Source organism: Amblyomma mixtum, chromosome 5 (genome assembly GCF_055824585.1).
Source record: "Amblyomma mixtum isolate Tamu chromosome 5, ASM5582458v1, whole genome shotgun sequence".
Taxonomy (NCBI): domain Eukaryota; kingdom Metazoa; phylum Arthropoda; class Arachnida; order Ixodida; family Ixodidae; genus Amblyomma; species Amblyomma mixtum.
In genome coordinates this window covers 109,840,831-109,866,068 of record NC_143016.1, presented here as the reverse complement: position 1 = coordinate 109,866,068, position 25,238 = coordinate 109,840,831, and the positions used below count along the sequence as shown (strand labels likewise).

General features: G+C 47.5%; 1 protein-coding gene across 1 annotated transcript; it reads left to right on the top strand.

Annotated features, from left to right (window-relative positions):
* LOC149343352 (carbohydrate sulfotransferase 11-like) lies at positions 1-21,884 on the top strand. The gene is made up of 3 exons (XM_089546940.1): positions 1-174; positions 18,707-19,084; positions 21,371-21,884. The coding sequence occupies exons 1-3, from the start codon at positions 1-3 to the stop codon at positions 21,869-21,871; spliced, it is 1,053 nt and encodes a 350-aa protein (XP_089403066.1). The 3' UTR covers positions 21,872-21,884.
* Positions 21,885-25,238: the final 3,354 nt, after the last annotated feature.

Below are 25,238 nucleotides of genomic sequence, written 5' to 3'. Positions count from 1 at the left end.
ATGAGGCATGGCTTTGAGGGTCGTGTCATGCTGTTCATCAAGCTTCCGGGCGCAGTCAATAGGGTCAACACTGGCACGGCCTTCTGGAAGTTTCAAGCCCGTTCGAACGAAAGCATTCCTCACACATTTTACGAGGTGCGGGAAGTCAGAGATGAAATACAGAAAGCGCTCTGGGTATGTAGGGTGCTGTCTTCTACAGACTGTGTTCTCTTTTCTGCCGTGTATACCGAACGAGTGCCACATACATCTGTTCCACGCAGCCCCATCAGTGGTGATGAAGTCTACGTGCAGTCCAGCATTTTCGCACATGACCACTGCTTCGAGGATTATTTTGCCTAACGTGTCTGACTACACACTGCTGTGGGATGCAAACACGCCAATAATCTGGTGCCACTTTCCAGTAAAAGGCACAAACAGTACGACAAGGCCATGGTCACATGTCAAGAGCGCTCACTTTCAGGTGTGAACTCTCCAAGGTCCACAAAACCTTCGATGGTGCCGTTAGATGCTAAGCTCAAGCATTCGGATAGCTTGATCTCATCGATTAAAAGTCCGCCATGGCGCTGGAACGAGTCCATTGGTTTTGTTTTTTCCGCCACAGCATCAAACACTTTCTCGCTTAGGCCGAACCCACTCTTGTAACTTTTTAGGTATCGGTGCAAGGATGATCGAGAAGGCAAGGTCATTATCTTGTTTCTGCGTATGTGCTCGTAGAGCCTGGGACTCTTCATGCACATAATCAAACACTCCAGTGCCCACTCACTTTCGTACTTCATTCCTTTGGTGCATTTCCTCTTAGACGCTGCAAAGCATGCCTTGACCTGCTGCTGTTGCTTCACGGGTAAGGCCTTGACCGCTTCCTCAAATACTGCACAATCGATCTGCGTATTGTTTCGCTTCAACTCCTTTATGCGCAATTTAGCTTGAAGGACACTCAGCCTGCGCCTTTTCGCTTGTGCTGTTAGCAGCTTCAGCCTGTACGAAAGCGACTGGACGCCGGTTTTTACTTTTCTTCTTCTGTACGATGCCTGGTTCAGGAGCAGTCTTCGAAGGTGCTTGCACTGTGGACAGGAGTTTTCTGGCATTTGAGCAACTCCGCGACAAGATGGGCTGAAAGTTCTGCCACCACAGGTCTTCTCTTTGCGCTTGGCGTTTACTTCAAATTCGCCAGTTTTGCCAAATCCTCTGCATGGAATCATGGAGTCCACGTTTCGAAGCAACTCTTCTGCCATTTCCAAGTCGGTAATATGAACAGTTTTGATTTTTGTGGCTTGCACAAAAACCGTTGCTTGAACTGTTCTCTCATTCGTTATCATCAGCACATACTTTTCAAAACATATGCTCTCACCTTCTAGAGAGCACACGATAAATGCCGCGCCGTTGTCGGCCCCAGCAATCAAGTGCCTAGCCCAGTAAGCGCTGGGAAGATCACACTTGCAGACGTCCGGAACTTCTGGCGAGTTCAAAAAAGGCACTTCGCTACAATCACTTTCTGCACTGCGCGAGTCAGTTGATCCCACACAAGCAGACGCGCCTGGTTCCTGGCGCCGGATCTTCGAAGGCAAACCGCAGGTTGAAGTTCTTGACGTCCTTTTCTTCGGCGCTTTTTTCGAGAGATATGCGGGAACATTGGGGAATACGGTTGGAACCGCGTCGGGTTTCAGCACCGGCCGCTCTCGCGGAAACTGAACAGTTTCGCCGTTTATCACGTGCGTGAAACAACGCTCAATATACTGCTCGTCGAAATGACGCTCACATAGCGCCGACTTCGCGTCCAAAGATTTGTCTGCACGGGGGACAGCTCGTCGCCAAGCTTCGAAGCGTGCAGGGTCCTTCGGCACTGAAAAAAGAGACACACGCTGACCCTGCTGCCTCGACGACACATAGCCGGATGTGCAGCCAGGGGTAAAGCAGTGACGCTGCCTGGCTTTCTTTGCGCTGGAGTTCATCTGTCCGGCGAAGTTCGGCACTCACATTAGAACGTCAGCAGCGAAACAGATCTTGCCATAAACGAGATAACACGCTGACAGCTACGAAGAGAAAGGAGGGCCGTCTCGCCGTCCACACACCGCGAGAGACTGCACTAGCAGTGCTAGCACGAGACGCGCGATCGCCAAGCTGACCGCAGCGCCACCGCGGCTTTTGCGGCAGCGCATGAAACAGAGGATCGCGCTCTCTCGATGGATATGCCGGCGCTGGCGTCACCTACCTCTTCTAGCCACCATACCCGCGCGGTGACGGCAGCGGCGCGCTAGCTGTGCACCGTGTGACGTCATTGCTCCTCGCGCATGCGCAGTATGGCCTTTCCTCAGCTCCGCGAAATTGCTCGGCGACTCGCGTAGTGCTGCTTTCGCAACAAAAGCATGTTTTTAAATAATGTGTGAAGCCTTAGGTGAAACACCCTGTGAAGGACGGCGTCTTGAAGTTTTCGGTCTTGCGATGATTATGTATCGCTTGCTGAGGCTCTGTAAACAACTCGTGCACCGTCTGTTGGAAAAGTTTACATTTCACAGTGCCGTCCGGAAGAACGGCACAGTGCACTCTAAATGTTTTCAACAAGCGGTACACTAAGCATTATATCACTTTAATAAATACGGTGCTGGTAAAAAAAAATGCGACTATGGCCGAGTGGTACACCACTCGGCCATAGTCGCATAGTCGCACTCGGCCATAGTCGCAAGCTGCGGAGAACGAAGCTCATGCGTTTGCGCCGCAGTCGGTTCGAACTGTGCTCCCAGCTGTAAGCACAGCTTTTTTTCTTCCGCTCACCTTCCATTCCATTTCCCCCTCTCACTCGTTCGCAAGGCTTCCGCTTAAAACACAGGCCGACAGCGCAGGCGCCCTGGCCACTGATACTTCTACTTCTGATAAGGTAAAACAGGCGAAAGCCACACATGCCGATAACCAAACCCGACCTTCGTCATACTCATGGAAAATGATAGCAGGCCAAAAAGCAGGACGACGGATGAAGCCGGGACAAGGACGAGCGCTGAACATTGATGAACTTTTATTGTGAACTTTTCACAAATGTGTACGACCCACGTGCCTAGCCCCGCGCGACCTCCACCCTGTTTAGATCCGGCGGTGTAATAAATATCATTTTTGGCTTTACTTCTGTCTTCGTGCACGCTTCCGTTGGGTCGTGACAGTGTGTGTGGGTGCGTGCGTGCGTGCGTGTGTGTGTGTGTGTGTGCGCGCGCGTGTGCGTGTGCGTGCGTGCGTGCGTGCGTGCGTGCGTGCGCGCGCGCGCGTGTTTTCCTTGCCTCCTGGGAGGCAAAGCTGTGATTTGCGAGAAAACCCTCTTAATCTTTGCCCACAATAGTATTTTAATATGCATTGGACCACGATGTCATCGCCGCAGATGATCATCTCGCGTGTTTTACTGTTAGTGCCTCGCGCAGTGCTTAGGAGGTCCTATTCTTCCTCAGCTTGCATCCACGCGCAAGGAATCCAAAACGCACCGCTATCTCATTGCCCTCTTAAACCGAGCCTGAAACCGAGACCCAAAATTGGAGTGGAAAGCAAAGGGCGAGCGCACCTAATTCACATTGAGCCTAACCACGCTAAATCATCAGTCATCTTTTTTTTTTTTTTGCATTCTTAGAGTCCTCTCCGAACCGATCATTCACGCATCTCTCGGGTTGTCCTGCGTTAATCTTTCAGCAGCTTAAAGAAATTTCATAGACGGCACCTTTTGCGCATTTAGAAAATGACTGCCTACAGCAGGTGCAGTGTACGAAGTTCCCATAGGTCGCGGGAATATATACAGCCTTTGTGAAAAGTTCCGATCCCATAGGGGCTGCTTCTAACCAATGCAGCACTTGGGGCTCCTGCAGCATTCGTGGAAGACCAACGAGTTGGAGGGGGCGAGAATAGGTATACTATATATATTTTATAAAGTATGTGCAGTCGCGGGCAACCGTAACAGTATCTCCCCCACCCCCCTTCGTGTTTCGAAGCTTGCCGTTGTGTATGAGGGCGCCACCGACGTACTGGGCCATTCTCGACAGTTGGAAGGCTTCGTCAGGTTGCCCCCATGCAAAACGGCAAGCTTTGGAATGCAAGGGAAGGGGGCTCTGGCTCTTAATTTTTCTCACGACTGTACATGAACACGCACGATTCCAAAGCTAACCTCATTCACGCTTTAAATTTCCTTCCTGCGTTTTGAGCGAAATTTTAATTATTGTTATGAGCGAACGTTCCATACTGATCATTAAAAAGCTTTCCGCTATGCTTTCTATGGACACTTTACATAAAGTTTGCTCAACAGACCTATACGCAGCGTATTCGCTTGATTGCAATGGTATCCTTCGTTTCTACGAGGAGTGCCCATGAGATGCGCCAGCGTCCACTGTCTGAACACATTTACTCACGCCGGAATTTTGTGCATCGCGATAGCTAAATCACGCAAAGTACAAAGAGACGAAGTACTTCCTTAAGGTACATATTCGACCTAGTGGCTCTTTGATTTCGTGAAAAGGTGTTCACAAGGACAAAAAGAGACGAGGAGACAACGGACAGGCGCCCCCTTTGAAAGTATGCTGCAGCTTCGCTCCGAAATTGCATCACATCGTCACATTTTAACATCATCATCATCAGCCTGACTACACCCACTGCAGGGCAAAGGACTGTCCCATATCTCTCCAATTAACCCTGTCCTTTGCCAGTTGCGGCCACTGTATCCCCGCAAACTTCTTAATCTCATCCGCCCACCTAACTTTCTGCCGTCCCCTGCTACGTTTGCCTTCTCTTGAAATCCACTCCATTACCCTTAAGGACGAGCGGTTATCTTGCCTTCGTAATACATGCCCTGCCCAAGCCATTTCTTCCTCTTGATTTAAACTAGGATGTCATTAACCCGCGCTTGTTCCCTCACCCACTCCGCCCTCTTCCGATCTCTTAACGTTACACCTATAATTATCCTTTCCATAGCTCGCTGCGTTGTCCTTAACTTAAGCTGAACCCTCTTTGTTAGTTGGGGAGGAGGAATAACCGCAAACTTGACAGGACTGAAGATCGAGAAGAGGACAGGACGAGCGGTAAACCGCTCGTCCTGTCCTCTTCTCGATCTTCAGTCCTGTCAAGTTTGCGGTTATTCCTCCTCCCCAACATGTCTGACCAACTGGCCCAAAGCTTCCCCTTGTTGAACCTCTTTGTTAGCCTCCACGTTTCTGCCCCATAGGTGAGTACCGGTGAGATACAGCTGTTGTATACTTTTCTCTTGAGAGATATTGGTATGCTGCCATTCATGACCTGAGATAACCTGCCATATGCGCTCGACCCGATTCTTATTCTGCTAGTTATTTCCGTCTCATGATCCCAATCTGCGGTCACTACCTGCCATAAGTAGACATGTTCTCTTACTACTTCATTTACTTCATTTTTATTACTTCATTTTACTACAAATTTTAACAGAATGCCAAAATAAGTGCCTGGTGAAGCTCGTGATTGGACTTGCGAATTTCGAATTTCAACTCTACTTACGGCATAGGCCGCCGGCAAATACAAACAAACGAACCACGAAAGAACAAGTCTGGCAACTAGCCTAAATTCAGCTGTTCACGGCCATTTCTTTTGCGTCAGGTGCCGAAAGAACGCTGAAGAGCTGTGTTGATCGTTCGCCGCTAAGGACTGGAATGAGTTTGTTTTGTATACAAGTCACGAAAACCGGGTATTACGGTAAACTCCTCATGGTACGGGCGTCGCCCGATAAAGTGGCTGTCTCCGTTAGAACCCACGCGTGCGCAGTCTTGCCCCCACTGGACGATAATGTTAACCGTAACACGGACAACGTTCTTCGCCACTCCTTGGAAAGTGCAGTGGAAGTGCGAGTCTTAAGTTTGCCGACCCAGTTTCGCCAACTAGCTGCAATGCTGGTAAACTAGGTTTTCTTTGCATTTACCAAATCGGCGAAGCTTCGTCATGTGTCCTGGAAACGCCAAGAACAAAATTCGGACGCGTCGCAGGTTGAATTCAGTCATAAAAAAGCCCATCCACATCCCTAAAGAAGAAAATGCAATAAACTTGGATGTACTGCTTTGGTGTCTACAATGAATGCCTTATGTTCTTGCCATTTTCCCTCCAAAACTCTGGTTGGAACTGGTTTCATTGCGCTTATGGTATACATGGGTCAGCACCTTATAAATATTTAAGTACCTTCGATTGGATTATCACATCCGATTATACTAATCTGACCTACTAAAGCGCTTTAGTATATAAGGGAAATGCGCAACAACTTAGACAGGACACAGAAAGAAACACATACAACAGTTCACGTTGTATGTGTTTCTTTCTGTGTCCTGTCTAAGTTGTTGCGCATTTCCCTTATATACTATGCAGAGCCAACTAGCCCGACAACACGCTCTTCTAAATCGCTTTAAACCGCCCACTAATGTCCTCTAATCCACCTTAACTATTGTGAGACATTCCAGCGGCTAAATACACGGACTAAGGTACACGAGACAGGACGAAAGCCGGACTTCAACTGAGGTTTATTTCACAAGCAAGTATTATATGCAAAGGGGTGCGCAAAGAGAAGTAATCCGTGACAAGATAAAAAACCCATTATCGAACAAATGCAGAAGGCACCAGTGTCATGCCACTCATGTTTGCCACATCGGCGCACCTTCTATTTATCGCCTACCTGGCTGAATCAACACGTTTGCCTTGAGGTAATCTATTTCTTTTTTGCGTAGCGCCACAGATGGGCTGCTGGCGCAGTTTTCTTTGCCATTGATTATGCTGAAGGCTTCAAAAATTTGTGTGTTAAGGAAGCCTATTACTTCTTCCGAATTCTTTATAAGGTACGGATCCTTGATTGTTAACAGGTTTAGTTTCTCTTGTAAAAATAAGGCGATTGCCTTGTGCCAAGTGTCATTTTCTGAAATGGTTTGGTTTGGTTTATTGGGGTTTAACGTCCCAAAGCGACTAAGGCTATGAGAGACGCCGTAGTGGAGGGCTCCGGAAATTTCGACCACCTGGGGTTCTTTAACGTGCGCTGACATCGCACAGTACACGGCCCTCTAGAATTTCTCCTCCAAAGAAATTCCACCGCCGCGGCCGGGATCGAACCCGCGTCTTTCGGGTCAGCAGCCGAGCACCATAACCGCTGAGCCACCGCGGCGGCATTTTCTGAAATGATTACCCTTAGAGGGACGTCCGGTTTGTGCGTTTTCGCATTGAAAAAGACCTCGAGGTGATTTCGCTTGCTGCTTTCTATCACTTTCACTTTCAATTTCTCGGATCTTTTGAGTCTTAAACTTGCGCATCACACTTGTCCTTTCTAAAAACGCCTTGCGTGCTGGTTTGAGTGAGCAACGGCATGTGGTCAGCTAGGTGACCTCCGCCAGATAACGAATGAGCTGTCCGGCGATGCTCTAGCAAGCGTTCGTTGAGGCAGCGTCCCGTCTGTCCGATGTACCGTGCCACAGGCGAGGGAGATGCTGTATACCACACCAACTTCACATTCAAGAAGAGGTTTGGTGTGCTTAATTTTGCACATAGGCCTCTTTTTGGCATCATTCACCAGGCGGCCCATGCGTCCCAGCTTTTCCGGCGCCGAAAATACAACACAAACTCCACACTTGTCGCCGACCTTCTTGAGGAGGCAAAGATTTCGCACTTGCTCTCTTTAAATTAGTGGACGAGATACTTTGATGAATAAAGGCGAGGTCTGCCTGGTTATTAGCCTAGCATGCTACTGCAGCTCTCTAAATTAATTAATGAAATGTTCATACAAATATATATTTCTAAGCGAGCAGTTTTCACTCTTGCGGCGCATTTCTCTGTATTATTCTGGTGTTTTTTCCTCGACTTAACTTGTGTATTTTGTACTCCAGTTACATGTTCATTAGTTATTCATTTGTGTAAGCGTGACTTGTCGTCTGCTGTCAAATGCCGTCATATAAGGGGGCAGCCGACCGGTCAAGCTGCTATTCAAGGCAGCTTTTCAGCGGCTGCTCATTTCCTTGTATCAATGAAAAAATAAAGTATTGTAAGCACAGTAAGCACCTTCGTCTTCATCTGTACACACATGTGTTCATAACCATCGCTCATCTTCGTCTTCGGAGGAGTGGCCGCCATTATTGCGAGCCTGAATAAAGCTCGCTCCGTCCTGTCTCACAGTATTGTCATTATTATTGCATGGCAAAAAGTACGCTCCACTGTCTGTGCCAATGTGCAGCGTTCATTATCAACGTGCTAGCGAATTTCTATGGTAAAGAGGTTCGATTTAAAATAACTGCTGGCACAACGCTTGTTTACTGTTTGTTAACTGTTATGCTTCTTTTTTACGCAATGAGTGGAGGTCGCGAATCCTCCCCCCCCCCCCCCCCTTTCCTTTCCAGAACCGCCATATCACTCAGGGGCTTCTTTATTTTTGTAAGCATGCTGGACAGGAAGACACTGTTGTCATCCTTTTGCCACTATTGTCACATTATTCGAGCATTTAAGTTTTTTTTTTTCAAGTTCGGGCCGCGGTGCTTGTGTTGCTGTGGCGTTCGTTGAGTGAGCGTGACGTCCCAAATTAAAATCTTATCGTGACGGCTTCATTTTGACAGAAGCCAGAAGCAAAAATTCGCGGCCGCATTTTTATGCAAGCGAAATGCCAAAAGGTCGCATCTACAAAAGTTTGTATGCAAATCAGAACCTCAGGTGGTAGAAATTAACCTTTTTCAATATGCGCATTCGTAAAAATAAATATAATTTTTTATTTCTTCCTTTCAACGCTTGTCCGGCTCCATGCTGCTGTACCCGGGAGCGACCATAGCAAGAAAAAACCTCGAATTTCTTTCACCATCGGTCTCGGCGTAACATCGATGCCTACGTGCTCGGGGCCTGTGCTGCCCACCTCGGGGGGTCATCGTCCCACCCGCTAGCCTTTGCCCGCGTGACGGCTGAGCTTAGAGAAGCGCAAGTCCCGCGACAGGAGGAGACTGAGGAGGAGCGCAGTTTCCACTGTACACCCTATACTATTCCCCAGCGGCCAAAAGCAGCTAGGTTTGACCGGGTCACTTAAGGGAAATGCCATGAGTCGTGTTCGTGATACATAAAGCAACTTTGAAAATATCACGGCGGTCACCCAACCAAAGGACTTGTCCTCGCTGATTTCCCCTCTTGGGCCAAACAACATTTGTGCAGACCTGTCCTAGAGGGGAAGTACCGTCAGAGGCGAAGTACATGGTATATAAACACTTCTAATGTCTATACATATAAAGGAATGCTTGCGTGCCTAAGTAACCGTGTAACCGGTAATTCACCTCTGGATAATCGTCTGCATATTTGTCATTGGGGGAAAAACAGAATGCGTGCGTCCGTAAGCATCACAGTGCGTATAGATTGGGGAAAGAGGCAGATACGTGGGAGTGTTTATCGAGTTAACTCAAGGAACACCGCTGCATCCGATAAAAGTTGATTTCCACTCAATTTAAACAGTGCGTTCTCGGTTCAACACATCCGCTAAACGCTTTGATTAAAAACCAAATGTGATTGTATGCGAACGCTACAAGCCTCATGCGCATCTGCTTACTTTTAAGACGGCCACTGTCGAGAATTTGGGGCATGCAAAATGTTTGCCGTGCACTCATTTCTGCATGGATTTTGGGAAAAAATAAGTCGACCTCTTCCCTGTAGCCCGCGCTTTGCCGAAAATGTGCGACTCCACTGGGTCGAAGCTGACCGGGACAAAAATGGGGCGCGAGTATTTGGCTACGAGCCAACGCTCAGCTGCTCGTCGTCTGTCATTCTGTGAAAACTGTTGCCGGATGCCCAGCGAAATATTATGTGGATAAAAATCAGCGGTTTTTGTGCACATTTTTTGTTGTTAGGTTTGACACATGCTGTTGTTAAGATAATGATTGATATGCTTCTATCCTATAGTACCCTGCTTGTTACTTTATAAAGCTGTAAGCGCCAAATTAAATCGTTTAGTGGATGTTTAGCGCTCGTGTTGTGTCCCGTCCTTGTGGCAAGCTATGAAACCTCATGTCGATTACCCACTAACCCGAACCCTAACCGTTCTAAGCTCTCCTAGGCGACGGACGGACGGACGGACGGACGGACGGAGGGAGGGAGGGAGGGAGGGAGGGACGGAGGGATGTAGGGAGGGAGGGAGGGAGGGAGGGAGGGAGGGAGGGAGGGAGGGAGGCTGAACTTTTTAAATCGGGCGGAGGCTCAAGCCCCATGACTATTGAAATTTCACTCTTGTCTTGATGTTAGCCACCAGTCAGATAACCTTCGCTTGGTTATTTCTACCCACTTACAAATCTGTTTCCTGCAGTGTCTTTAAACCCCAATGCTTTGAATAAATCAGCCTCACTGCTTTCAACTATAGGGTGAAGCCCTTTACAGAAAAGTATAAAGTCTTCAGCCGTTTCCTCCTCCTCTCCACATGCACCGCACAACGTGCCTATCTCGTTGTACCCGACTCGATATGTATTAGTCCGCAATATTCCCATCCTGGCCTCGAGCAACAGAAAGATTTTCACGAAATCAACGCCACACTGCGGCGGCGCCACGAACTACTACGCGTAGAATAGGAGCGGGCGAAACCACGTCCTTTGCTCTGTTCCGCAAAATGGTTCGCCAGTGCATTCGCACTTTTTTGTAAGTATTTTGCTATCAAATTCATCTTAAGAGCACTGTTACATGGGCGTTTGCATGATAACCGGATAGACGAGCAACTAACAGTCACTGCGTGTTTTTTCTGATGGCAGCAATAGCCAAAGGACATGGGAACATGCAGGCTCCACGCTGTAGTGGAACGTTTGCAGGACCATGACAGCGCCATTGTGATCCGGCAACGAGCATATATATATATATATATATATATATATATATATATATATATATATATATATATATATATATATATATATATATATATATATATATTTCCCTGGTCTAGAAGGGCTTATGTAAATACGAAGGGCAACTTGTTAAGGAACATCGCTGAGCACAAATAACTAACCGGCGCCTCTCATCGGCAAAAAGTTTCTATAATGGCAAGCCTGAAACGGCATGCGTTTGTGGTGATATTCTACTTGTCATCCACGGAGAGAGAGAGTTGAAATAATAATTTAATTAAAAATCCAGTTCATTCGCATTGCTTCTTCACACCATTAGCGCCCTATGCCCTCACGGTCACTGCAGTCAGTCAGAAAGACCGATGATAAGAATCGAATGGAATCTGACAAAAATAATTATATCACAGCGGTCTTACATTGCTTACGTTAATTACACCATTAAGACCAACTGGAGCGGACACTTAAGCTCCACCTTAAAGATATGACGAGATGGCGTTAATGGACTAATGGCCGTATATGCGGAATTGGTTCCTCGACTTTGCATTCATAGGTCACTGCGAGTCCTCATGCCTCATGGCAGATGCTGCCGTCGGTGGGGCTTCGAAAATCAAGGTTGCGCTTCCCGAACAATCTATCGCGACCAATTATTAATTTAACTGCCACTTGCCACGGTGGTCAGTTTGTCATGACGTCACAAGGCCACGTGGTCTAGGTGGCCCACCTTGGTTGCCGGAGCGGCCGGAGCAACTGGCCGCTATGGCTACGAGGCTTCAAGCGGTCGCCAACGCCGGCGCCAACGCCGCCGATGCCTGACAATTTTTCCCGACATTGGGTTATTAACGATCTCGCGTTAAAAACTGTGATCATAAGGCCTGGTGAGCTGCCCTAAAAAACAGCGCGCGAAAGAGGTGGCCTTATGGCTCTCGGTTTCCACCTGTAAACATGACTATAAATCTCAACTCGTATTAAATGAAAGACGCGCGCGGTAAAAATAACTTCGTGCTCGAAAAGGTAAAAGGCGCAGCCTTAACGGTTAAACCTCGAGCGCCAATGCAGCAAACTTTTCTGGCTTATTTGTGCGGAAGCAGCATCAGAATTGCTCGGTCTTGCTTACCTGTAGTGTTCAATGCGAAAAAACTGCGATATTGTTTTGTCGCTTGCCTGTTGTACGAGAGTGTTTGTTGTACATGAGTGTTGTACACCAGTGTCGCTAATGTTGAATTTTCTCCAAAGCATTCGTCGACCACCTGCTGCTCTGCTTTCACCCCAGCCGTTTCTCAACGGTAGACAACAGCTTGTCCCTTGTCTCCCATTTATTTCTTTCCACCCTCGAGAAATGAGTCTGTTTTGCTCCCACGAGGCTTCCTCCAACCATAAACAAGCTCCACTTTATCGTAATATTTCAAAATAATTGAGACTGTGCCAAGGCTAACCCAAAAGTAGTAAAAAATATACCCTACCGCATGCACGGATACATGATCCTGGTGCGGAGACAGGCCCACACTGTACCATCTCACAAGGGTCTGTCCCGCGATTGAGGTGGTTCCAATCGTACAACAGTCAACAACGCAGCGCTGGGAAGGCCTGCTGTTCAGTGAATTCCGGAAAGACCAGCGACGGTTCATGCCGGTCTTGTCGGGAGGCAGAGTTAACTGGAGTACTGGACGGAGGACCTGTCCGCTGAGGAAGTTTTGCTCCTCGTTCCCCTCCGTAGCGCCGCCATGTTTGAGCACTTGAGGCGCCCCCTCTACGCCTTGAAAATCACCAATAATGGCAGTGCCTACACTCTTTCCAGCTCAGACTCTGCCGTGAAGCGTAAACGGAAAGTAAGCACCTGGAACGCATCGCGACAGGGACGTCAGACGCGTGTGCACTCACGGTACCCAGGGCCTGGGCACACAACGACACAAGCGCATGTCCCAGGCTAACAGCTGCTGTGCGCTTCGGGCCAACGATATGAACCATAGCCTGCTTTGCGCTACTCAGTAACTGACCCAGCTGCCGACTGTTTTTGCCAGTAGGAGAGCAGACTGCCAAATATGCTTGAGCGCAGCTCCAACAGGCAGTACATGCAGGCTTTGTTTCGGCGAGTTCGCTGGTAGAAGCGTTGATGGAGAAGTTGCCAGTGAAATAGGCGCGTTAAAAAAGAACCCCCCGATTGCTGCTGTTCTCGAGAACGACCTGCATCAATGGCCTTCCGAAATGTGGTGGTACTCTGGAGTGCTTGCGGCGCCGTCGTACTCCTGTGCGCTCTCCTTACGCTCCGTACGCCATACGTGGTTCCACTTTTGTACGGATGTGACTGGGATGTAAGTAAAGCATCTTCTTTTACTCACTGCTGTGGAACTTTTTGCCAGCGTAAAGAACAGGGACCTGTAGGAGAAGCACAAGGAACGATAACCTGCATTTTGTGTCTGAACGCTCCTGCGTCCGCATCCTGCCAGCACCACCTTTAACTTATGGCCTCTCCGCTCGGTCAGTGATGTCATATCAGTTGGACGTCTTCCGCTTGCGGCTGCGCCGAGAGGCCGGGTGATTTTCGTCGTATTATATCGCTGTCCGAGCAGCAATGGCTGTTCTAATCAGCTTAAAAGCATGAGTTAGCCATTGCATATTTAGTTTTTAGTTGTCGCTATGCTTCTTCAATATCTTTGATTGTGGGCCAAAAGTCGTATAGCATGTAACCGCGATGTTTTTATTATTTTTATCATCATTTGCGACAAAGGGCTGCGCATTCTTCACTTCCTTAATTTCATTTATTTTACCCATCAGGGCCAAAGGCATTACAGAGGGGGAGTGGCACAAAAGAAAGATACATTTGACAGATATAGAAAACTAAATACAATGTACAAGATATACAAAGTTAGACAACCTTAATACATAATGTCGGACTCCGATCCATCGTCTGAGTGGCGCTACGCAGTCTGCAAATGCCCGCCTACGTTGCCAACTTAACTGTTTCAAGCTGGTCGACGACATACTTCTTTGGCACAGTTACAGGCCCCTTGGTCACTCCTGGGTAATTATCATTCCCCGCTCTCTTCAGCGTGAGGTTTTGCAGGCGTCTCTTGACGACTACATGGCAGGCCACTTAGTTTTCCAGAAAACTGGTGACCGTATCAAGCGCCCTTTCTTTTGGTCTGGCCTCTCAACCTCTGTCGGAAAACATTGCATCTTGTATCCCTTGCCAACGCCGCGAACGCTGCGGGCCTTCTACAACCTCTCCTCTGTCCTTTCGCCCCCTTCTAAGTCGTTGGAATTGACCTCTACGGTCCTTACCATTAACTAACTCCATCGGGTTTGTCACTGCAATCGACCTCCATCGTCACCGCCATCGACCACTTAACAGGATGCGCTGGAACGGTTCCCGTTCCTTCCGGCTCTGCTTATGAGATTGCTTATTTCTTGCTCAACGCCATACTTCTGCGCCATGGAGCCCTCGTGTCCTTATCAGTGACCACTCGCAAGTCCCTACCCCTCTAAACTCCTTGCCGAAGTTCTTCATGATTCCAGAACCGTGCAAAAAACCCCTTCAGCCGATCACCCCCAGACCGATGGGCTCGCAGAACACTTTCATCGCACCCTGCCAGATCTGCTGTCCACGTATATACAACCCGACTACACCAACTGGGACACCACGCTCCACTTTATTGCATTTGCTTACAACATTGCAGTGCAAAGAACAACCAGCTCCTCCCCGTTTCTTTTTTTTTTTTTTCTCGTTTATGGCCGCCCACCTATCTTCACTCTCGAAGCATCTTTCTTCTCTGCCCCGCAACCTCTTCAGCACTCTCACAAGAAGAAGTTACTTCCCGTCTTGACTACTGCCGTGCCAATGCCCGCCTGAAAACTGACGCCTTCCAAGCCTCCCGGAAAAGTACCCGACCACCGTGCAGTGTCTTTCCTCCCTGGCTATGAAATGTTTCTGTGGCCTCCAGTGCGTGCCCTCGGCTTGTGCAAAAAATTCCTCGGCCGCTTTATTGTTCCGTACACTGTACTCAAACAAACGCCACCTGTGAACTATCGCGTTGCCCCTGCCCATCCTGTAAATGACCGCGTTATTGCCGCTTTGGAGAGATCGTCCATGTTTCGCGCTGAAAGCGTTTCGCCCGTCGCCTTACTTCTATTTAGCCTGCGCCCAGGCCGGTAGCTTTTGTCCGGGAAGGGGGGGGGGGGGGGGGGGGGGCGGACAAAGTGCAATCACGAGTATTCATCATCGCTCAACTTCGTCTTCGCAGAAGTGGTTGTCATACCTGCTGGTGGCATTAAAGCTCACTCCATCCTTAGTCTTACAAGATATACAGTCGAGCCCACTTAAACGAACCTGACGGACACGCGAATACTGTTCGTAATATCCGATGTTTATAGCAAGTGGACTCTTAGCCACAAATATTAGGTTCGCCAAAAGAGGCGTTCATTTCTTTTAAAAAAAAAAACTGCGTTATAACTGTCTACTCATTCAAAGCAGACCCTACCTTAGCGCTTTCCAGGCTTTCCAGGGCGGTTTCGTTCTCCTCGCCGAGACCTTTCTCGCCAGCAATTAGCTTTTTAGGCGGGATATAACTAATCGTGGTTGAAGCGTTCACGGTAGCTGGTGACAGGTCGGCCATACCAGATTCCTAATTGTAGGGAAATGTTCGTACTTGGCGTCGAACGGCTGCTTCAGAGCACGCGGCTCTGCGATGTTGCCCGCACGAATAGTCATCCGAGGAAACATCTGGCCAGCTATGCGTCCGCAACGCGTTGCAGCAAATCTACTTGCGTGGGACAGCATGTGTTTTCGACAGCTTCATCTATCGTTTCTTGTCCCTTGCAGCGACGAAAGTAGCGGAGCGCTCGTGACACAGAATGCATCAACTGCTCTGTCCGCTGCTTTACGCTGCCGGCACGTGGTAGGAGCACAAAGATGGCGCCGACGGGACAGGATGTATGCCATATGGCCAGCACGGCCAACAAGCAGTAAAACTTCTCAAATAGGTGCTATCAGTCGATGCACGATCATGAGCAGTAGCTTCGCTTTCGGCGCTCGGCTCAAGAAGATTAAGATTTTAGGCGGGAGCAAAGACAAAGTAGCCTATGAGCTTTTAGAAGCGTGCTACATTATTACATAGGGTTATGACTGCATTAGTGACATTTTGGTTATCATGTCCAATATGGAAAAAAACTTTCTGCGCGGATTCTGTTCGTTTGTGAGCAGGCTTGATGTGCCCCCGCTCTCTCCCCTCCTTTTAAGCACGTTTGTACACTGCCTCTATGAGCAGTATTGAAACGAATAAAGCAAATTGATAGTTTGCCCTCTATCCGTCTTCATCACTTTCCTGTGTTCGTGTTTTATGAGTGCGCAACTCGTTATTCACAATATAACTAGGGGTTACACTCTGCGGTGTAAACTGAAAAAAAAAAAAACGATAAATTTACGCCGAATTCAGTTTCCGAAGTTCGATTTTAACTGAAAAACAAATTCAGTAATCTTGACATGCAAAGCACATCTACCAGGATGATGAGCACGAGTTTCACTCAGTCAAAGTTGAAAATTAAATAAGTATGTAAACCAGGAACCTGATGAGACGGTGGTAGTGTTGGGTGATTAAGCAGCATATTTGTGGTATTTGATCTACAGGGTGTCGCAGCTAAATGTAACCAAGCTTTTAAAAAATACGGGGTATCCTAGCCGTGTGAAACCAAATGAGGGTTGTTTAGAGTCGCGTGACCTAGTCTGCAGTATTTTTTTCGTTCTTCAAGGTTGAATAATTAGTGACGCTTAATTAACTAACTTTTTAATTATTGACTTGAGGAACAAAGTGTCAATCGAAACGTTGTAGATCGCTTTGAGAAACAGCTTACTGAGCGAAACGTTGTAGATCGCTTTGAGAAACAGCTTACTGAGAAATTTGCAGCAAAGTAATTCTTACGTATAGTAGTTTTTTTACCGGCCTTTAACCATAACCCGCACAATAAGAAAAAGCTTCCACATGACAACTGTGCCACTTCAACGTCCCAAGACGCGCCTTAAAGAATAAAATCCATTTTTCTGAAGTCCTCTCCTCGATGAGACTTTGGGTGCACATCGGGGCAGAGAAGTGAGCGAGCAGCTGGTCACGTGACAACTTTCTTCTAAGGCCAATAAATGAAGCTACGTAAACCGTAACTTCACGGAAATAGCACTACTAGCGGTTTTTTGAGGTGATCTAAAACTTTTGTATTGACACTTTCTTCCTGAAGTGAATAATTAAAAAGTTAGCTAATTAAACTTAACTAATTAATTAACTTTGAAGAGCGAAAAAAATACTCAAGACTAGGCCACGCGACTATGAACAACTCTGAGTTGGTTTTACTGGACAAGGACACTTCGCATTTTTTAAAAGTTTGGTTACATTTAGCTGGGACACCCTGTATATCGTCGCTAGTTTACCCGCCTTACATACCGGGGAGCACCACGTGCTCACAGCCTTCTGACTAAGCACTGTTTGTTTACTATTACTGCCCGCTTAGAACAGCTAGTCGATTAACTAGGTTTACCAACAGCATATAGGACACTGACATGAAACCGTGCACGGCCCTCACGAAAAAGTGTGATGATCTGGCTGTAGCGAAGATTTACCATCGCTTCCATCAACATGAATACCACGTGTTGTCGCGTCCTCTCGCTCAATCCAGCGCGACAATCATCAAAAACGTCAGTCTAGTTATCAGATGTAAACACCCACTTCCGTTTATGTCTGACGGCTATCTCAGTTAACTTGCGTAACTTTTTTAATGACGGTGGCAATTCCTCCTACAAGCACAGCTCCGAATATTACCTAGCAATTCCTCCTACAAGCACAGCTCATATTACTATCATTTGCACGTTATTTACTAGTAAATTAACTGCGTATGTTGAAAACAGATTTAAAAAATGGTGAGATAGATCCTAAGGGACTTTCGGCCACACAGGATTGGCTTAATAAATAACTGAAAAAAGACAGTAATTCACTTCTTTAAAATTAATATTCACCAATAAAGAGCCTTCTGAAACAAACACTGAAAAAAGTACCCTGAATTTTCAAAAAATAGAAATCGAAAAGTCTAACACCTACTTATAGCCTCAAAGACATACGTGGCAAAAATTTCTATGGGGCGCCTTAATGTATGCTAAGAGTTTAAGAACTACTGACTGACCGCTTTTGCAGCTCTCTCAATGCGAAAAATACTTTTATAACATCTTCGCGTCTGGCTTTCTGCTGCAATTCACAGCCCAATATACAGTTCCACGAAAGACGCCCGCGACGCCCCTTAATTCTCAACAGCTGTTAGTGCGCGTTCACCCTTTTATATGATACTGTCTTGTGGTCGGTGAACTTATGGGCATAATCGCAGCGTATGCTGTATATTAAAGCGCGAAACATAAGTTGTCTCCGAGGAAAACAGCAGAGCTTACCCGAACAAACTAACCGGATGCTGAATCTCTGCAAAGTTCTGCTTTCGAAAACGTGCTTTTTCGCAATGGCCCTTAGTGTACTGGTGGTGGTGTACAGCACCGGCTCCAGTGAGAAGGTTGCTTTCATGGAGAGATGGACATCTAAGCGTCCTTTTTCAAACGCCGCTAGTCATTATTTGTGCACGGGCTCAATGGCCTGAGGTAATTGGAAGCGTATGTACAGTCTTTGCCAAAAGTAACCAGGCTGCATGGTTTTCTTCTCATCCGTATAGTAGAGCCCTCGCGGCTTCCCTAAAGATCAAGAATTTATTTGAAGGTGAGGACAGGGGTGCTCCTTACCGTACAGAGATTCAGAGCTTGAGGGCTGGCACAAAAGCTTCAGTATACGACTGAGAAGCAAACCGTGCAGCCTGGTTTCTTTTGGTAAAGACTGCGCCTAACCCTTCGCGTATCTCATTCTTGTTCGTTGCTCTTCATATACTCACAGGCCAACCCACTTCACCCGCCCGTCGACGACAGCGAATCGAGGGTTGAAAGAATCAAATCCTTTTGCGAGGAGCACCGGTCCTGGCGGCGGCTGCACTACCCCAACCCGGGCTTGGGAGTCAACCCGCCGTCTCCGAGGCAAGAAAAGATGCAGTGTAGCCCGAAGAAGTGCTCGGTCTTCGTGGACGACTCGCGCTCGTTGGCGTTCTGTTTCATCGCTAAGGTGGCCTCGACCAGCCTCAAAGCCCTCTTCGCTCCTCTGCTGAACGTCACCATCATCGGCACGCAGTCGGACGCCCTGCACTGGTCCTTCCACTACCAGACCCTGCGCTTCACACCTGCAAAGCTGTTGCAAAGCAACCGGAGCAACTACACCAATGTACTGTGCATTTGTGATATTTACGCTGTGCAGTCGCAAACAAAAGTCTACGGGCAGCGAGTTTCGTAAACAAGACCACGCTTAGAGATGTGAAAGAATAGAATTTTGGCTTTCACCTTCACTAGTGTGGTCTTCAGCAGGCGGCTAATAACAGAGCAGTCGGCTTCGTTTAAAGTGCAGACGGTCCAGAGGCTTCTGTCGTCGACTGTAGATAGTACATTGTTGGTCAAATGTTTAGGGGAATCTCCCAAGGTGGAGTAGATTTGTAATAAGGGAGTAATTACTCATTGGCATCCACCCGAGCGCAGCCATACGGCTACAACGGAAAGCTATACAGCTTTCTCAGAAACTTCGTAGTTAAAGAAAAATTCGTCCTGGTCCGGGGTTCGAACCCAGGACCACCGCTACACCGGAGCAGTCGCTCTACCAATTGAGCTAACCAGGACGGCAAGCTTATGGTAGGGCGAGATCGAATTGATCAATGATCCCACTTCAACTGTTCCCACTTCGAGTTATTGATCAATTCGATCTCACCCTACCATAAGCTTGCCGTCCTGGTTAGCTCATTTGGTAGAGCGACTGCTCCGGTGTAGCGGTGGTCCTGGGTTCGAACCCCGGACCAGGACGAATTTTTCTTTAACTACGAAGTTTCTGAGAAAGCTGTATAGCTTTCCGTTGTAGCCGTATGGCTGCGCTCGGGTGGATGCCAATGAGTAATTACTCCCTTATTATAGATAGTACATGCGTCAGATCTACGCTGTAATAGCGCAGAAGTGCTACGCCAGAGACAGCGGCGTTACCGCTGCGCAGTCGTCTAAGAAATATTCCTCGAGTTCGTGGACAGCCTGAATTCTGCCTCCCCTCTCCCTTACACCTACACCACGAGAGCGTAGCACTGCACGTGCCGTTTCTTTTACAGCCATTATCTGTGGCTTCTCCATCCCCTGTTCATGCATCTTTAAAAAGTGGCAGTGTCAGTCGCCCTGTTCTTAACCAGCTGGCTGTTTTAGAGCGCAGCTCTTAGGCGCCCGTTCGGGGATTCTGCGCCGTAGTAGTCACCGGCGTTGTCGTTGGCATGGTCGGGGTAACACGCCGCTAAACAGGTGGCGGTTGTAGGCGTGTGTCAGGTGGCTTGTTGGCAGGTACTAGAAGAGCGAAACGCAACCTGCCAAGGCGACAGCGAGGGGAAGATCCTGGAGGGCGACTAGCAGCGGAACACGTCACCTGCCAACGGTGGCAAGTGGCGAGTGAAGAGTCGAGCTCAAACTTCGCTTTACCGACTATACTAATCGTCTACCAGTTTAAAGAAAAAATACCTTAAAGGAGAATGCTAAATCATGCTACACTGATAGATCAGCGTGACATGACACAAAACATGTCACTTCAACCCGAAACGAATCTTTTATAAGGCAGAAAATTGCTTGAAAGCGAAGCCCACGCGGTGCGGCCACGGGCAAATTCTTACAACGGCGGCTGCTGAGTTGTTTGTGCTCTTTTTCGAGGAACGCTATTCCGCCATCCGTGGGCAACTACCATCGAAATACGAGGAAAGCACCGTGGCGAGCGTAGCCAGTATGGCGAAGAGTGTAGTTAAAACAACGCTAAACAGAGGACGGCGAGAATGTTTAACCGAAAAAACGAGTGCTAAGCTTCCGCCTCGAATTCTGTGCGTTCAGGCTGCGGGTTACGCAGCAGGTTCAAAACCGCAAGCTGTAAACGGCACACACACACAGTTCGGCTTGCTAGGCAGCCGCTTGAGCGGTTTCGTTCCCATTTCAGCCGTCGAATGCACAGTGTAAAGGGGGATATGCGTTGAGATATGCTGAAAAAAGTGGTAGCGTTTCAACTTAGTTAAAATGAGTAGAAGTGCGAATGCGTGCGTTTAGCCTGGTTGGCTAATAGGTTTTCTTTGCTGTGTCGTCGGCACGTCTCTTCGATGTTTAGTTCGATACTAGTATTAGTTGATGAAGGCGACGACGTACAATGCACAGCGCGAGAGTGTGTTGCAGTTTAACACGCGGCGTGATCGGCTGCGGCGATAGTGTAAGGGCTGTTGTGCATTGGCCAGCGAAGCTGATCTTTTCGCGCTGCCACGGGTTCGAAACCTAGTCGCGCAAGGACTGCCGGCACGACCCTCGGGCCCGTTTCTAGCAGTCCTCTCGCTTCGTCCTCTTAGGTGACATGCACTTAACCAACGATACTCTTCCACTGCAGGAGCTTCGTTCATATCTTAGCGCTTTCAACACATATCACTCACCTGCCACTGCCCAACCCTGACTTGCGCAGGTGCTGTTCGTGAGACACCCGTTCGAGAGGCTCGTGTCCACCTACATCGACAAGGCACTCAGGGGTCGGTCGGAGATGGCGTGGGCCTATAGCAGCTTCTGGGACAGCATCCCGGGTGTCAAAGCCGAGAACCGGAGTCCTACCTTCTCCGAGTTCATTGACTTCATTTTGAAAATACCTGTGGAGCAGTCTGACGAACACTGGGCCCCCTACTACTTCCGATGCCAGCCTTGCCTCCTGGACTACGACTTCGTGGGCAAACTGGAGACGGCCAGCAGAGACTTTCCGCGCTTCTTCTCACTCGTGGGCATCGAAGCGAATGAAAGCGTCTTGGGTCACCTGAGTCACGAGAACACCCGGAACAACGTGAGCGGCGTGCGCACTACTGAATCGAAGCACTACTTTGCCGAGCTGTCGTACGAGCAGGTGATGCGACTGTACGCCCGGTACTTCTACGACTTCGAGCTCTTTGGTTACGACTTCAGGGACTACCTGCCTTGATGTTTTAGAAATACGCATTGCAATCACATTTGTCGCAACCTAGAAGAGTTTGCCTTGCTCTTAACTCTAGCTTCTGCTATGACTCTTCACATCTGGAATTTACACACCAGTGAGCACGAATGGGAGACCGTCATTCGTTCTCAACTGCATTTTATCCGAAACTTCTTTTTTCTTAACTTATGCACAGTAGATTTTTCCGGAATAATTCTCAGAGAGAAAAGAACAATAAATTTCTTAAGTTCGACAAATATATATATATATATGGGTAAAGACATGTTGTATAGTAAAGTCCTTTCTTTCTGGGAAAAAAATGCTTTTTCATGTAGTTCGCTAAAGACCACGAACATTCCTGCTTTGACGGTGGCGCTGGTTTAAAGCGTTAACATTAGTGCCAGTGGTTTTTGAGGAAAGGAAGTGGGCAGCAGCTGTCTCACTTCTCGATGGACACCTTAACCACACCGAGAAGAAAGGGAGGAAAGTGAAAGAAATAAGGTGTGCTGTAGTGGAGGGCTCCAGTAAAATTTCGACCAGCTGGGGATATTTAACGTGCACCGAATACAAAAGCGTAAAGGCACCAGCGCGACCGCCTCCAAACACAAAGGCACGCGGCCACCTGTGCGAGCGAACACGTACAAATGAATCAACGGACCTGCATTCACATGCTATTAAAAGGCGATACGGAAATACATTTTACGCATCTTGATTGGGCATTCACTTGAAACACGCTAATTTAAACTTCTGATGAGGGAACACTGAGCGTCAAAGCAGAATTAAGTCACTCTTAGTGCTGGATTGGCACGCCGTCGACCGCTGCAACGCTGTGTGGAATCGAAGGAACGAACAAAAAGGAATATTGATGGCTACAGGACATTTTATTTGAACTAGAATTGGAAAATATCAAAATAATTTGCAAGAATTGGATAACATGCAAATGAATGATTTGTCACATCCGAGACTTCAATTGTAATTGTTATGAGTGAATTCACTTCGACACAAATCAGTCACGCAATAATACATACCACTCCGCATCAAACAAACTGATGGCCTGTGATTTTATTTATCACTCTGTGCCCTTATAGCGCACTTGTTCAGGTGAATGAGGCCCACTCATAACACATATCTTGAGCATCATTGTTTTCTTATGAGGCTCATGCAAACAGGCAGATCAGAAATCATGCAAGAACCAGTGACATGTAATGTGATCATATTTTTCATGCATTGCTGCGGTTTGCAAACTTCCGCTATGTTACGCTCGTATCACTTTAGTCAGTGCGAAAATGGGATAGAGTTTCGATATCCTTTTTTTTTTTGCTCATTCTTCCTCTGAATGTATGTTCTTCATGGTCGTGAATGCGCGGAGGCATTTCTTGAATTTGATTTTTGAGTGCCTTTAACTTCCAACGTCCTATATTCGTTCATGTTTATCTTGGTTCTTGGAAACTTCGGTAAATTGGAATGAGGCATTCAAAAATAAGTTTTAGGGCACTTATAGTATTTACTGACGTGCACGGCAGCGACAGTAACAGTCACTGTGGTCTTATCGGGAAGTTAGCTACGGCCGAAAAGGTGGCGCCACTATTGCGCCTTCGACGAACATCGCAGCTCGTCAAAACAGACTGCGCTCTAGCCTCGCTGTAATATTGTTGTGCATTCTGACAACTACAGGAGCAAAATAAACGGCGCTTACGTATCTGTCTGTATGTGAAATTTATTTTGCTTTGCACATCCCGTGGCTGCAGTTAATACCATGTCGCTAAAGCTCAGCACGATGTGTTGTCACAAAGTCCAGGCACGGCAGTGGCGTGTCTTAATTGTCACTGCCCTCGTGTCATGTGAATAGAATGTTGTTGCTCATACTCCTTGTCAAAAATAATGGCTCGTCACCTAACCGTGGTGCGCCGAGACGACATACTACCGGAGCCGCTGAGAGAGCAAACACGGCGACACCGGGGCGCAAAAGGACACAAGAGAAAAAAGTGAGCGCGCATTCCGTGCCACTGGCAGTACCATTAGCACTATAGGAGTAGCAGCCTTCATTGCAGAGCAATAAACATTGAAAAATGCCAATTCGAGGGTAGCGAGGGGTTATGTTTTTGTTTTTACTTAAATATTAGCTAACTATGAGCGCCTGAAAATTTAAACATGTATGGTATGCGACCTGGACGCACTACAAGATTCGTATGCTTGTTAAGTGTTTACAAAGACATAATCTCAATACTGTTAAAAATGTTGAGTCGGAAGAATTTCAGTGCATGGAGAATGTGTTCTGAATGTAGCAGAGAGGGAATGGGTGGTGCTCTAAAAGCATCCACTCAGACAACTAATATAGAGTGATCAGTAAAACGTAAGCATATTTATATACTTGTTTTCTGTGCAACAGTAGTATTATATGGAACTTCAAAAGAGTGTGTTGCACTCCTGTTCTTTCAAGATGGCGGATATCAAGGGTAGCTTCTGACGACAGCTAGTTCTGTTTAACTTCCGCAAACCGTTTCCTGTTCGCCAAATACTACTAAGAACGACAGGAAAAAATTCTGCACATTAAGCGCGCAGCTACAACATCGGCGACCACAGCATTCTATTGCAGGAAGCGGTGCGGCTTAGAGTTTGTTGAGGTAGGAAGAGCACACAGCTGCGTGGGGTCATCACGGTCGCTGTTGTTTTCCTTGATCATCAAGGTGGCTCCGATTATCCTGCAGTACTTACCCTCTACAACAGATGACGTTGGCAAACGTCACCTTTGTCGCCAACATGACGGTCGCTCATTTCAAATCCTCCCTCTCAAAAACAGTCATGTTCGAATTCGGGACAGCTCTGCACACATTCCAGAAGAAATACTGTGCACCGACAACGCACCACTTACGACCTGTGTGTCTTTTCCTGCGTTTAAATTAAGAACCAAATTCCGCGCACACCCTGTACAGCTCGAGCGCTTGCCTGCTTAGCTAATTTGCAATAAAGAGTTGTAAGCGAATGCTCGGCGTACGTGAGGTGCACGGCGGAGCGCTATATTGAAGCAAGGTCAAAAAAAAAAAAGAGAAACTTGGCAGCTGTAGGCGCCACAAAATCGAAAATGGTTTTGGAGCAGATCAATACAAACTAATTTCTACACGCCTTCCCGACTGCTGTGGCATTTTAAAGCAGGCATTTTAGGGGCTCTGACTTTTAATAAGCTGAGTTTTCTATTTTTTAGGAAGCCCTAGAAAAGAAGCTAAAGTTTAGAAAACAATGCCAACAACAGTGACTCACGGGTACGTACATAAAGTTACTCAGGTAAGCACGGGTAAGTTCGGAGGAGCGTCGCGCCAGCTGCGCGAGAGGTTGCTCGGCAAGACCAACATGGGTCGCAGCTGTGGCTGTGATATAA